Source organism: Gracilinanus agilis, chromosome 4, assembly GCF_016433145.1.
Source record: "Gracilinanus agilis isolate LMUSP501 chromosome 4, AgileGrace, whole genome shotgun sequence".
NCBI classification, from domain to species: domain Eukaryota; kingdom Metazoa; phylum Chordata; class Mammalia; order Didelphimorphia; family Didelphidae; genus Gracilinanus; species Gracilinanus agilis.
The window spans coordinates 363,374,613-363,390,515 of record NC_058133.1 but is presented as its reverse complement, the minus strand read 5'-3'; the positions used below and the strand labels follow the sequence as shown (position 1 = coordinate 363,390,515).

Below are 15,903 nucleotides of genomic sequence, written 5' to 3'. Positions count from 1 at the left end.
TTCTGTGTGTCTCTCTGTATGTGTCTCTCTCTGTCTCTTTCTTTCTCTTTCTGTGTCTCTCTCTCTGTCTCTGTCTGCCTCTGTCTCTGTCTCTCTGTCTCTGTCTTTGTCTGTCTCTCTGTCTGTCTGTCTGTCTCTCTGTCTGTCTCTCTGTTTCTCTCGACAAAGTTAGGAAACTGGTTGACAAAAGTTATGTTACAGTCATAGAGTCCAGGGCTTGTGAATAAATTAAATAAGGAACTCCTGGTGAAGAAGGTCCTCCATTATTACAAGTCAGCATATTCTCTGAATTTACCTAACACACTGAGAGGTTAACTCACTTGCCCATGCTAACAGTTAAGAAGCTGAATCAAGATTTGAACCCAGGTCTTTCTGGCACCAAGTTCAATACTCTCTTGCCTATGTCATAGTGACTCTCAATAGCACACCTGGCTTTCAGGAAGGTATTTGACAAAATCCCTCATGATCGTTTTTTGATGGGATGGAGAGTTGTAGAATTGATAGTAAAGAAAGAATGATTCAGTCAGGGCTAAATGACTGGATGCAAAGAGTAATCCTTGTCAGTGTCATCTCGAAGAAAAGTCTGTAACAGAATACTCAAGGACTTTCAACTTGGCATTGTGTTTTTTAACATGTTTATTAATAACTTAGATGATGCCCTAAAAGGTACTTTTAGCAGATTCAAAAATCTAACAATCAAAATAGACATCTAAAAAGGTATCATCTGGCGAGAATGGTGGGAGAAATGTAATAGGGAGAAATGTTAGACTTGAAGTTTTTTAAATCAACTATATTAGCAAATGCTTCATATTTTAAATATGGGATTTTGTAGGATTTCAAACTGAGTAAGAATCAAGAGGTGGCACAGTGGATAGTGTGGCAGGCTTGGAGTTGGAAGGATCTGGATTCAAATTTGACCTCAGACCCTTCCTATCTGGGTGATCTTGGACAAGTCACTTAATCCTGTTTGCCTAGCCCTGACCCTTCTGTCTTAGAGTTGTTACTAAGATAGAAAGTAAAGGATAAAAAAAATGAATCAATAGGATGATCCTATCACAAAGAGAAGTTGATATAATCTGAGGATGTAATTATATTTTATCCAAGGAGAAAAGTAATTCCTTCTCCAGTCCACTCTGGTCTACATTTGGACTATTGTGTTTAGGTATAAAAACTACATTTTAGAAAGGAAATTGATGAGCTTGGGAATGCACAGAACAAGCTGCCTGTGATGGTAAGAGGACTGACAGTTGTACCACACGAACATTAACTGAAAAAAATGGGGAGAAAAGAAAACTGGGAGAGACACAACAGTTGCCTTTAAGCGTATGAAGGCCTGCCACATGGAAGAAGTAATAGATCTGTTTTGATCATCCCATAAGACAAATCTAAGAGTAATGGTTAGAAGCTCCAGAGAAGTCCATTTTAATTTCATTTCAAGAGAAACTGCCTAACAATTCAGGCTGTACAAGAATGGGAGGGATTGGCTAAGGAATCTGTGAGTTCACTGTCATTAGAGCTCTTCAAGGAATGGCCAGATTACTTCCAGGCAATGTTATAGGAGGAACTTTTGCTTCAATTATATGTTGGATCGGATGCTTTTTAAAGTTCCTTTCAATTCTAAGATTCTATATAGAATGAGAGAGTTAAAATCAGGTCTATAAAGCAATTTTTCAATGGTACTGCTTTCAAAAAGCAACTTTGTCTGTGTGATAACAAAAAGGAAACACTTCCTTGAATTTCCTCATGTATCTCTATACTTGTTCTAAGTCCCTGGGGCTATAGATGTGTTAGAGAAATCTAAAGAAATACCTGCATTTCAAGAGGTTGCTATATGAAAAAGTAAATATAAAGCTTCAGAAACTAGAAATATCAACAGCACCTTCTGAGAAAGACTTTCAAAATGACCCAAAATATTCAAGTGAGTCTCCCAATCCTAGCCCCTACTATGTTTCTTTCACTTGAGGAAGGTAAGTCTTCTGTTACATTACATTCTCATGTATTTTTATTAGTCTCAAAGTCTAATTAAAATACTATTCAGTAAAACCAAAGATGCTCAGTCTCAAATTTCTTCAAGCACCAGCAATTACTTTATGGTTTCCCAACTTTTCAACATTATTTGTCCAGCAAAAATCGGCCCTCCTGAAGTCTCTGCCAGACTAAGCGTACACAATCAATAAATCAGCACACTCATTAGGGAGCTGAGAACAAAAAGAAATTGCTTCTCTTTCCTATTTTACATGAAATTGTAAAATTGGTAGATAGATCAGCGGCATAAGCCTTTCATTAAAATGGAACAGTTGTTCAATCTACTGCAAATTTAGGAGCACGTGAAGTTTTCCAATAGTAAGGAGGAAAAAGAGGCTTAATTCATCTCAAGCTAAAGAAATAAAATAATATTTATGTAAGTATTTCATGAAAGAGGGGCTTTAAGGATATATGAAACAGTGGGGTTCCCTGTCACTCTCCTGTAATACTACCTAAATAAACAGCAATAGAATATGGATAATCAATTTGTTGTTCAATAAAACACAGAGCTTTGTTGTTCAGTCACTTTCAGTCATTCCTGACTCTTCATGATCCCAGTTGAGGTTTTCTTTTGTTTTTTTTTTAAACTCTTACCTTCTGTCTTGGAATCAATACAGAGTATTAGTTCTAAGGCAGAAGAGTGGTAAGGGCTAGGCAATGGGGGTTAAGTGACTTGCCCAGGGTCACACAGCTAGGAAGTGTCTGAGGCTATTATTTGAACCCAGGACCTCCCTACTCTGGGTCTGACTCTCAATCCACTGAGTTACCCAGGTGCCCCCCATTTGAGGTTTTCTTGGCTTTTCAGATTTCTTTTTGAGGTTTTCAGATATGAACACAGGAAGATAAGTCTTCCTAACTCCGAGCCTGGCACTCTATCCGCTGCGCCACCTAGCAGCCTAACCAGTGTAGTATGGTATCCCAGTGCTAGGGACAATGAAGAATTAATGTAACTACACACCAGTTTCTGCTGTCTTAACAAGGGTTCTGGTAGTTTGCCAACAGACCAAAGCTTTGTTCTCTAATTGGGGAATGGATTCTAGTCATCAATTAGCATCAATTAAGCATTTACGATGTGTCAAGAGGGATACAAAGACAAAACACAATCCTCGCCTCCTCCAGGAGTTCCTTCTAATAGAGGATCCACGTAAACAACTGTGTATCTATTATATGAGTGTGTGAGTGTGTATGTGATGTACACGAGCGTGTGCAGGCTAAATGTGAGCCAATCTCAAAGCAAAAGCACTAGCAGTGAAGAGAACCAGGAAAGACCTCTTGCAGAAAGCAGAATTTGAGTCAAGACTAAGAGGAAGACAGGAGGCAGGGACAAGCAGGGAAATCATTCCAGCTCTGAGCACAACATGAGGCACTGCCAAGCCGTGACTTGTCCAGGGTCCATCAGCCAGTATTTCACACTTGAACCCGGGTCTTCCTGGCTCTGAGGACAGCTCTCTAACTACTGCATTGCACGAGATCTCCACATGTGTTTCCTTTAATCATTTTCCAAAAACTGTTCTCTAAGTGAAATTATTTTTTTTCTAATTTTTGTTCATTTTTGCTAAATTTTGTTTCTATAAGTGTTGTAGCATTTAATGTTGAAGCAACAAGAAAGTCAAGGACCTAGGCAGGAAAAACTCATTGCAGAGCAAATGCCTACAATTTCCTAAGAGGCATTTAGTGCCTCTTAGGAAATCTTATAATGGGTATTTTTAGAGATATGCAGCAGATGAGAGAAGTTAAGTATTTGTATTTCATGAAAATTAGAAGAGTTAGGAGATTTGGGGATTCTACCCTTGAGGGTAATTGTTCCACATGACTGCGAGGGCAGACTTGGGAGGGGGCCAAGGAATCCACAAACATTCATCAAGCAAGAAGGAGCTGTAACAGGGTATTGGCTCAGTTTTGCAACTTAATAGGTACTTCAAGCATGAAGAATGACCTTACAGTTTACATTTGGTACATTTGCTCCTAAGCAGATGGGCTTCATCTGGCCAACAACAAATGGAGACAAATTCAGGACACTTTTACAAACAGCCTTGAAGTTCTGCCTATGGCTCAGTTTCATGGAGGTGAAATAATTTAGGCAGCATTCAACAATTCGGTACTACAAAAGAAACAGTGTCAAGGAAGAAAGTATGCAGCAGGTGGAATTAGTCAATAATCTCAAAGGCTACAGAGAGGTAAAAAGGATAAGGACCAAGAAAGAGGGCTCTGGATTTAGTTTTTAAGATACATTTCAATTGAGAGATTGGAAGAAGTCAAGAAATGACTGGGTAAGAAAGTCAGGTCTGAGATAAAGGATAGTCACCAATTTTGACCTCTCTTTTATTTATTCGGATGAATGAAGGAATGTTGTCCTTATTTTATTAAAGGAAAAAGGGGAGAGCAACATGGAATTTCATTCTTTTCCACGTTTTAATTTTCTCTTTAAATTTTTTATTTTGAACCTAAACACCAAAAAATTAGCATTTCCATATAGAGCAGAATGCAAAGAAAATTATTTTAGGTGAAGCTGTGAATCTTGTTTTTAAAAAAATCTTAATGATGAATTCTATATGTTTCAAGTTCTTATACTTTCAAATCTGTTCTGTTGGTCTGTGTTTCCTTCCAAAATTCTTTTTTATACATTAAGAAAATACATTAATGGTAAATAATAGTAATGCAAAAATATTATCTTTTTTTTTTTGCATTACTAGTACTGACCCACCTTCTCAATTAAATACCAAAAGAAAGAGGAAAAAAAAACAAACTATCAAAAATAAGCTTAATGAAGCAAAACAAACCCACACAGTGGCTATGTTGAAATATTTATATCTGAACACCTTGTGTCCATTATCTTTCTGTCAAGAGGTTGGTATGCTTCATCACAACTCCTCTGGGAAAATTGTTGATTATCACATTAATCAGAGTTCTTAAGTCTTTCGAAATTGTTTTTCTTCACATTGTTGCTGTCCTTTTATAAATTGTTCTGGTTCTCCCTCTCCTTTAGTTTTATAATCAAGATTCTTTAAAGATATCTATTTCACAGAGAGCCCTGATTCATTTGTTTATTTGTTTGTTTTTAACCCTTAACTTCTGTGTATTGGCTTATAGGTGGAAGATTGGTAAGGGTGGGCAATGGGGGTCAAGTGACTTGCCCAGGGTCACACAGCTGGGAAGTGTCTGAGGCCAGATTTGAACCTAGGACCTCCCGTCTCTAGGCCTGGCTCTCAATCCGCTGAGCCACCCAGCTGCCCCCCTGATTCATTTTTGAACCCTGCTTTGACAAAATAACCCTTACTCAAGGCTGGTTACAGAGTTGTCCTTACATAAAATATTCATGCAATATTAAATATCCAATTTGTACACCATAATAATAACTAATCTTCTTGCAGAGATGTGTTTTCCTTATTTTACTATTGTATCAAGCTTCACTTGAAACTCAGATCTATTAGAGAAAAGAGTAAATTAGCACATCCTAGGACATCTTTTACGTATGGATGTTATGGAGGGAAATAGAAGTCTATCTTTCTGATTGAATAGTTCTGATGATTTCCTTGATTCCTCTTTGTACAAGCCTTCACTCACAGTCAGCTCAAATCCAGCCTTTAAACAGCTCTTGTAATGAATGAAAATTAAAATCTTTCCCTACAAATACAGGACTATTGGACTCACTATCATACAATGGATCCTTCCAAAAAGCTAGAATCATTTCTGTTTTTAGTGTTTCATAAATATCTAATATGCAAATGTAACTTTCCCTAATCTTCTTCTCCTGGACTTTTGAACTCTTTGTATCCATTTATCATGTTCTAATTTATACTATTTCTATCCGTGCTCATTATAATACTCCAATTAGACTGATAACTTTTTGAGGGCAGGCTCTATGCATTCATTACCCTTGTGCCTCTCCCAAAACCTAATAGAGTTCATGACATAATAGGAACATAGTATATATACTGTGGAACCTTCTAACAATCCAAATGGGCAAAGGTGGCTTAAAAGCATTTTTGCATTCAGAAAGAAGAAACAACCTAAAATCTAGTAATTTGCCTCTTTTCCTAACTTTCTTGTTTTTATCTTCTAATTCCTTTTTTGGAGATATTACTGATCATCTAACCCATATATGTTCATAGGATCATAGAATTAGGTTAAAAATCACAGAGAGAATTAACATTCATCTATTCTAATATGTTGGTTTTGGGCCAGAGAAGTGAATTGGCTGGTCAAGGTCATATACCAGGTATTTAGTGGCAGAGCTAGAATTCAAACCCAAATCTTATAACTCCTAATCCAGGGATTTTTTTTCCATTGTACCACACATTCCATTGCTCTAAGGGATAGTTTTCTTTTGATGCCATTCTCCTGTCGAGCAAATAAACTGATCCTTTTGGAACATCCAGAGCCAGAATTTAATCTGAATTTGAAGTGCTGACGGATTGCCTCCAAAGCATGCTTGTATTTAGGGCAAGCAAAATATCTTTGAAACCAACATATTGAACAATTTAATGTGCCTAATATTTATATAGTGTTCCTTATGTGCCAAACACTGTGCTAAGCACTTTACGGTTATGATGTCTTTTGATCCTCACAGCAACACTGGAAGGTATGTGCTATTATTATCACCATTTTATAGTTAAGAAAACTGAAGAGGTTAATTGACTTACTCAGGGTCACATAATTACCATTTTAGGACATATTTGAAGTCAGGTCTTCCTGACTCCAAGGCCCAGAGATCTTTCCACTGCACCATTTTTATCTATTCATCTTTTAACAATCAAAGCTGGGGCTAGAAATACAGTGCCTACTTACAGATCCAATCCCACTATTTATGGATCAGCATGGGAGCTTAGAACGGCTCCATTTTCTACCTGGACCACTTCATTCCTTCTTGGGCATCCTGGTTCCTCCTTTCCATCTCCAACTCCTATGGGTTGCCATACTGATGCCAAACAGTGCAGATACTCTAATGGCTTAGCTCACTGAAATTCAAAATTTCTAAACTCAAATTATCCATCAGCCTCAACTTCCGAAGGCTCAGGAATTATAAGCATGCACCATAATACCTGACTTTATTACATACTTTAAAAAACTATACTTAATAGTCACTTAGAGTTTCCTTTTTCTCTTATTATACTAGAAGTACAGCCAGGTAGGACAATAGATAGAGATTCATTTCTAGAGTTGGGAGGTCCTGAGTTCAAATCTGTTCTCAGACACCTCCTAGCTGTGTGACCCTGGGCAAATTACTTAAGCCCAATTTCCTAGCACTTACGACTCTTCTGCCTTAGAACTGACATTTAATATTGACTCTAAGACAGAAGGTAAGAGTTGTTTGTTTGTTTTTTAAATTATATTAGAGACCGTCGAGTCTCAAAGTGCCGAGTTCCTATAGCCTTGCTTTAGTCTCACATATCACCTTATTAACATGCTTTTGCTCTAAACTTTAATTGTCCAAAATGATTTCCTTTCTTCTTAATGCATTACCCATTAATAACACTTGCTATCTAATCTAGCAACATCTTGGCAGACCCAGGCCTGGCAACCATTCTACTTGGCACTATTCTTTGGTTCCTTGATACGGGCCAATAGAACTTTTCTTTTATGGTGATCTCTTTTTTTTTTTCTTTTTTTTTTTACATAGAACTGCCAACGGAACACCACTGGAGAGCATTGTGAAAAGTGTCCAGATGGCTTTATCGGGGATGTCATCAGAGGAACTCCTAGATTCTGCCAGCCATGCCCTTGCCCCTTACCCCATATGGCCAAGTAAGTTTAATACAAATGTCACTTTGGGTATTTGTGTTTTTCCTCTCACTCATTCCCTTCATTCCTTTGATGCACTAATTATTATGGAGAGGTGTTTCTGTTCTTTTCCCACAGCAAAAAGGTGACTTGTTCCCACTTGCAAAGGAAGAAAATCAGAATGTTTTCCCCTTCCATTCTTGTTCTTTTAATTAAAAACCAAAATTTCATTTAACCTGACTGCTTCTAATCATTCCATCCGTTTCCCTGATGCTTCCAACATGTTCAGCTCTTATCTGCCTTTCAGAAAAGACCCAGTTCCTTAGAGTCAACGCTGTAGTTACCATATCTAATGATATTATTCTGTGGGGAAATAGATGTGACAAGAGTGAAAGTTTTCATTTCCACTATTTCTTTATTTTCACCCAAACTACAGCTCCTCACTTTTGAGGCTCCTGCTGCTCAGCGTGTATTTTCTCACTGATCAATTATCCAAGTTGTACACTTGAACACAGTCCTCAGCCGTGTCAGGCAGATCACGTGTTCACTTTCTGGAAAGGGGACATGACATGGAGATTTGAGCACTGGGTTTGCTCTCAGGAAGTCTCAGGTTCAAATCCCATCTCAGGCACTTAATATCTCTGTGAACGGAAATAATAACATTGATTTCACATAGTTGTTTTGAATATTAAGTGAGATAATGTATGAAAATTGCTTTGCAAAACTAAAATAGCTATCTAAATGCAAGATAGTATTTTTATTATTACCTGAATAGAGCTCTCCTGCCATATTACAGTAGTTCGGGTTAAACGTGTTCTATCTAGCATTCTAATTATTCCAGGTTTCATTTACTATTTTACTATATAAGAGCTCTCATTGCAACATCTACAATTTTTTTAAAAAATGATTTTTCAGACCTTGAGCTTAGATAGATTCTCTAGGTATGGCTAGGGGAGGGGAAGATGAATTCGAATGATAGCCTTTGGGGGTACCTTCTAATTATATTATTCGATGATTGCATTTTCCCTTATGTGAGTGACAAAAATTTCCTGTCTGAATTATCCAACACTAATTTGTTGGGAGATGAGGTACTCACAATCTCATTCCCTGTGCATCAATGCTCTTCTCCTACATCATTATTTTTAAATTGCTATTGCAAGAAGTTATTCTCACTTTCAAGCCAGGATTCCCAGTGCCTTAGGCTCTGAGTAAGCCAGGCTCCTCTGAAAGCTTTATTAACACTTTCAAGTCACCAAAATGGTGAGTGTCTAGAAAGAGTCACATATATTTACTCCACAAATTTCCACTGGTGCTACATACCTATTCCTATTTTTTTTCTTTTTTTCTGGATGGTTTGTGGCCAGGAAAAAGCCAAGATATCAGGAGAATTTGTCTAGGTAGATATCAGTTCCTAGGCAAAAGTGTTTAAAGAAGTCCATGGCAGATTGGATGATGTAAGTGGAGAGAAGGGGGCAGGTCAAAGAAGTGCTGCAGAGATGGAATCCTTAAGACTTGGCACAGATTGGACAGATGAATTGAGGGAAAATGAGGAGCTGAAGATGATGCAGAAGTTACAAACCTAAATGAATGGAAGGATAGTCTGGGCCTAAACAAAGAGAGGGCACTTTGGAAGTAAGATGTATTTGGAAGAAAGAGAATGTTGGGGGAAGAAAGATAACAAACAGCCAGAGGAAAGGTGAATTATTCTTGTAGGGGTCAGATAGGTGGTACAGCTTCTCTTCAGGTTTAAAACAGAAAGGTAGTGAGAGAGGCATAGTCCTGAGTCCTCCCTGCCTCTTTGTAGGTTTTATTTTATTCTGTTTATTTTAATCATATTCCATATCCCAGTCACCTACCCATTCAACCTCTTCCCTCCCTGCACTTCCTCCAGCTCTGAAAAGTAATGGCTTAAAGCCCAGCAGCCCTGGGCTTTGTGAGACAGCTATGGAGGCCAAGCACAAGGCTGAAGTCTGTGATGAGAAAGGAGCCTGGCTGTTGTGTAATTCTGGCTGATGTTATAAATATGATGTTGATTAAATGGGCAAAGCCCTAAAAAAAATATTGTGCCTGATTTCAAATCTGGCCTCAGACAATTACTAGTTGTTTGACCTTGGGCTAGTCACCTAACCCTATTTGCCTCAGTTTCCTCATCTGTAAAATGATGTGGAAAAGGAAATGGCAAACCACCCCTTATATCTCTTGCCAAAAAAACTGGGGTCATAAAAAGTTGGATATAACTGAAATGACTAAAAAACAACAACAAAGATTATTCATATAACAAGAGGAAGGAATAGTTGAATCATGATAACAAAACTGAAAGAGACTTTAAAGTCAACAAATCCATTTTATGGATAGAAAAACTAAGGTCTAGAGAGATTTAAGTGACTTGACCAGGGTCTCACAGCTGTTAATTTATCAGAGGTTGGTTCAAGCCCAGGTCTTCTAACTCCAAATCCAGTGTACTCTATCCTTCTATGCTAGTGTCTTCCCTCTAAAATTATGTACAATTTATGCTGCATATATTTTGTTTGTACAAAATTGTTTATATGTAATTTTATTCATTAGAATGTGAGCTCCTTGAGAATGGGGACTGGTTTTTCTCAGTATAGGTATCAACAAGGCTTAGCATAGTTTCTGTCACATAGTAGGTATTTGGTTTATACTTGTTGATTTAACTATGACTACATTATGCTGTCAAAAATGCTGCACTGGTACCCATGAAATATTTAAAAGTCTTAAGGAACCTTCTCCCCTCCCTCCCCTGGTACATAAGGTTTATCTCCAAAAAAGATGTATAGGAAAACAAAGGACAAGAATTAAATAGATGAGATGGCAAGGATGGGTTATTTCTTAATTTATTTATCTAATTAATTAATTTAGAATATTTTTCCATGGCTACATAATTCATGCTCTTTCCCTCCCCTCTTCCTTCCCCCCTCCCGGAGCCAATAAGCAATTCCACTGGGTTTTACATGTATTATTGTTCAAAACCTATTTCCATATGATTAATATTTACAATAGCGATCATTTAAAGTCAACATCCCCAGTCATATCCCCATCAAACCATGTAATCAAGCAAATGTTTTTCTTCAGCATTTCTGCTCCCACAGTTCTTTCTCTGGATGTAGATAGCATTCTTTCTCATAAATCCCTCAGAATTGTCCTGGATTATTGCAATGCTACTAGTAGAGAAGTCCATTACATTCGATTGTGCCACAGTGTATCCGTCTCTGTGTACAATGTTTTTCTCCAGGTTCTGCTTATTTCACTCTGCATCAATTCCTGGAGGTCTTTTCAGTTCACGTGGAATTCCTCCAGCTCATAATTCCTTTCAGCACAATAGTATTCCATCACATTCAGACACCACAATTTGTTCAGCCATTCGTTCCCCTATTGATGAACACTCCCCATTTTCCAATTTTTTGCTACCACAAAGAGCGTGACTATAAATATTTTTATACATGTATTTTCCTTATTATCTTTTTGGGGTACAAACCCAGCAGTGTTATGGCTAGATCAAAGGGCAGGAAGTCTTTTAAAGCCCTTTGGGCATAGTTCCAAGTTGCCTTCCAGAAAGGTTGGACCAATTCACAACTCCACCAGCAATGCTTTAGTGTCCCAGTTTTGACACATCCCTTCCAACATTTATTACTTTCCTTTGCTGTCATATTGGCCAATATGCTAGGTGGTGCCTCAGAGTTGTTTTGATTATGAGAGATTTAGTTACTTTTTAATGTCCTTATTGATAATTTTGATTTCTTTATCTGAAAATTGCCTATTCATGTCCCTTGCCCTTTTATCAATTTGGGAAATGGTCATGGATGGGTTTTGATCCACACTATGGAAGGGATTAGGGCATCTCAGAAGTGCAGTGGGTAGAGTTCCAGACCTAGAGTCAAGAAGATTCATCTTCATGAGTTCAAATCTGGCCTCAGACACTTACTAGCTGTGTGACCTTAGGAAAGCCACTTAATCCTCTGTGTCTCAGTTTCCTCATCTGTAAAATGAGCTGCAGAAGTATCTTTGCCAAAAAAAACCCAAATGGAGTCCCAAAGAGTCAGACATGACTGAAACAACTGAACAACAGAATGGAAATGGGTACTTCTTTGGATGAGATCACAGATACCCTGAGGTACTGAAGGTTATGATTTGCACTAATCTATCCATGTTCTCTCATCTGGTCCTACTATAATACAAAAATTCATGTTAGGATCTAAACTGTGACCCTGACTTTATTAATACTGCATACTGGGCAATTTAGAGAACTAAATTCAGCTACTGATCAAACATCTAATTATAATCTAGAGTTTTATTTTTTTCTGTTCCTTTCATTTTCCTTCCATATCCATAGGCCATGAAGCTCAAAAGCTTTGGTTCCCTCACAAGATCACCAGATTACTTTGGTATTGTGAAAAGCCTAGACTTAAAGTTCAGAGATCCATGTTTTGAAGAATTTGATAGTTTTTTTTTAATATTTTTAATAGCACCAGAGTAGCATAGTGAAGAACTGGCCTCAGAGGTTAAAAGACCTAAGTTCAATTCTCACCTTCAATACATATTAACTATGCAACCCTTGGCCTGTTACTTAACCTCTCAATGTTTTAGGCAACTCTTTAAGACTATATATTGGAAACAGCAGCCAAAGTTAAACCAGGTAACCAACAAGCCTCAAACACATCGATGAGTTAGTGGGAAATCTACCCTAAACATGTGAAGATGTCCCCTGGCAGAATGGGTGGAAGAGAATAATTTTTCCAAGGGCCATGAAAAAGATTGGAGTAAGCACAGTGGTGCTTAGAGATACCAAAGTCATCCACTGCGTCCTGGGCATACTGACTTTTGTCCTGCCATTGGACTTCAATGACTCTTGAAGAAAGAGTGATAAGGCTGATGGCTTTATGCAATTCTGCCTCCCCTAAATCCAATTCATGTACAAGTCAAGGCATCACTCACTATGTCATCGGTCCTCTTCAAAACAAAGAATGAACAACAAATTGAAGAGAAATTAGGAGAAGGCACTTTTCTGATTTCAGAGTTCTTTATACCAATGAAGTCCTAAATCCAGCCCCTATCACTATCCACTACAAATTAAATAAATCATCAAATCTCCTTGGGCCTCCATTTCTTTATCTGTAAAATTATGGGGAGAAAGAATGAAAGACAGGAGACAGATAGACTAGACTAACCCTAGGCTAGCACTGGAGAATATTCATTATTCTTTCAACTCCAATAGTCTGTGATTTTGCAATACTTCAACCTTATTCACACAATGAAGTATTAAGGATTTGAGCACATATATTCAGAATTTGGGTCCCCGGAACAAATGACCATTCTGAAAAGCAGAATATAATAGTTGAAAGATTTTTTTAACAAGAATTTTAAAAAAAATATCTGTTTCTCTTGTAAAGTCCCCAAAGAGCTTTTAAGAGCATCCAGTTCCAATTGGCTCTAAAGGAAGAAGCATGGGATTGAGGGTAGGTTGAGAAATGATTCCAGGGTTTTTTTCCTTAGCCAACAAAAGCCAACTTACCCTAAAATTTAACATGAACAGTGCTGACTACAACATGAAGTGATCCATACTGTATCACAGTCTCCATGTGACTGTGCCCATTGGCTACACAGTTATTACAGAGGATTGTCTACATAGATTTTAAGTATTTATTTGGGCACTGGCCAAACATTCTACCCGTTCTTCCTTGCCAGTGGGAACTTTGGCAGTAATTCCAATGAAGAGAAACGTCATGTTTGGAACATTGAAATGTAGGGGCAAGAGAGGAGAAAGGATCAACTGAAGGCATATTCCCCTAGACATTAGCAGATGTTTCAGTGCTCTGAATCTAAGGACTGAGCAGTCATATTGTCTTCAGAAAGAAATTATTCGAGAGACTTTTGAGTTTTATGTTCTGTACTTTAAACTAAAAGTTTCTCTTAGTGAGCTCAGTAACCAAAACCAACAAAATAGAGTAAAAAGAAAAGAAAAAGGCCAAAGAAGGGTAATTTGGTTGGAATGTTTTTAGGAACTGTTACAAAAGATAAATTATTGGCATTACTTTTCCCAAAGAGTCACATATTGTTTTCTGAGTGATTTTATAAACGTCTCCAAACAAGGCAAACAAGTCCATTTGTTTTCTTCCAAATAAAATTAGCTGAGAGGTGCTGGTATACGCAGGATCATGAGAGTACTGTGGCTACATTTCATTGCTTGCACAGTATCAGAGCCAAAACGAATTTAAAAGTCTTTAAAACATTCACCTTTGCCTTCTTTGGGTAGATGGATTCATGTGCAGAAGCCAAATCTTACAAATATAGAAATGTAACACTCAATTTTCCCTGCCTTAATAATCAGAAGACAGTATGTGTTCTCTCCTTTCCCAAACATTTCTAATACTTTCCATCCCACGTTTAAAATGATTTTTGCCCAAAGGGAATTAGGAATGAATAATACTAAAGACAGGAGACATAAAAGACTAGAAGAATCTTTGAGCAACTGAACCACCCCTGCCTTTTCACTCTTAACTATAAACAGAGCAGGAAAGAGACTTGATATCTAGTAAACACTGATTTTCATAAACAAAATCAACATTAAATGTGTCCACAGAATGCTTGGCAGTATACTAGGTGCCATAGATCCCCTAGAACTTAAACTATATTTGCTTATTTGCCTTGAGAAACTTAATATTGAGGACAGAAACAAAGGGAAAAAGCCTAACTATTGCCCCACCTTCAATTATCCACACCAGTGGAAGATGGCTATAATTCAGTTAATACAAAACAGTAAGCAATGGCAAAAATTACATTTCTTTTTAGAATGCTTGGATTTGAAAACAAGTATGTAACATCTTCTGCAAAAGGAGAGGATTGGACTTGAGGACCTCTGAAGTTATATTAATGTAACATCAGTGGTTATAGGTAGTAGTAGATGGTTGTAGGTGTCCCTGAGGACAGTACAATGAGTCAGATGACCAAAATTTTTCTTTCCTACTCTCTTTGTCCTTAAAGATTTAATTATCAACTCTATGGTATAAACAGCTCATTTTTTGACCTATGGACAATAAAATAATCTTTTAGGTCTGCACCCTCCTCTGCTTCTGCTCTATGCAGTTTAAATAATATTAGTAGTATAATCACAATAATTCTAGGCCTTCCAGTTACAAAATTCATAATATTTAGGCAAAGATTTGTTTCTCTGTCCTAATTAAAAATTTTATGTCTGTCCCTGGCCACTTTATGGTTGAGACAATATTGAAGTTACCAAAAATGTTTGAGTAAAGAATCAAGCACAGTAGGTTACAGTATCTGTTCATGTACAGATACCATGAGGGAAAGCTGAGGAAAGAAACCTTTTCTTGGAATTTCACTCAGTCCTTAAGGAAGTAGATATGACCCATTGCTTCAATTAAAGATTTCTGTTCCAAAATCCCTGAAAGACACCAAGAGCCCTTCATAATCCATCTCTTCTCTTCCAAATCTTAGTTTTACTTGTTTTCTTTCTCATTTCTCCTATTGCTCCTATGCTAGTAATTTCTTCTGAATCAATCCAATATATTCTGGAAAGGCATGCGGATTGCTATTGGTAAACTAACAATGCCACCTTCCCTATCCACCACCTCAATCTGTCTTTGTGTATCTCTTTCAGAATTCCTGAGTGTAACTCAGTTCTAACTTGTTGGTCTAAGATTACAAAAGTCTCAAATCACTTTTAATACTGAGAATGAAATGCTTGTCCTTCTGTACCACACATCCCAAGATGCCAACCAGTTCTTAAAATTGGTATAATGAATATTTACAAAAATATAAATTGCCTAGATTAACAGCAGAAGAAATAGAATACCTAAATAATCCCATATCAGAAATAGAAATTGAACAAGCCATTAAAGAACTCCCTAAGAAAAAATCGCCAGGGCCTGATGGATTCACAAGTGAATTCTATCAGACATTCAAAGAGCAACTAATCCCAATACTATACAAATTATTTGATATGATAAGCAAAGAAGGAGTCCTACCAAATTCATTTTATGACACAATATGGTACTGATTCCAAAGCCAGGTAAACCAAAAACAGGGAAAGAAAACTACAGACCAATCTCCCTAATGAACATAGATGCAAAAATCTTAAATAGAATACTAGCAAAGAGACTCCAGCAAGTAATTAAGAAG

At 37.3% G+C, this 15,903-nt stretch overlaps 1 protein-coding gene across 2 annotated transcripts in view; it reads left to right on the top strand.

Annotated features, from left to right (window-relative positions):
* Positions 1-15,903, top strand: part of LAMA4 (laminin subunit alpha 4) — a 211,411-nt gene that overhangs the window by 70,645 nt on the left and 124,863 nt on the right. For both annotated transcript variants that reach the window (XM_044676736.1, XM_044676735.1), the window contains exon 3: positions 7,646-7,770. In XM_044676736.1, coding sequence (XP_044532671.1) covers positions 7,646-7,770 — 125 coding nt within the window. The remainder of the gene's footprint in view (positions 1-7,645; positions 7,771-15,903) is intronic.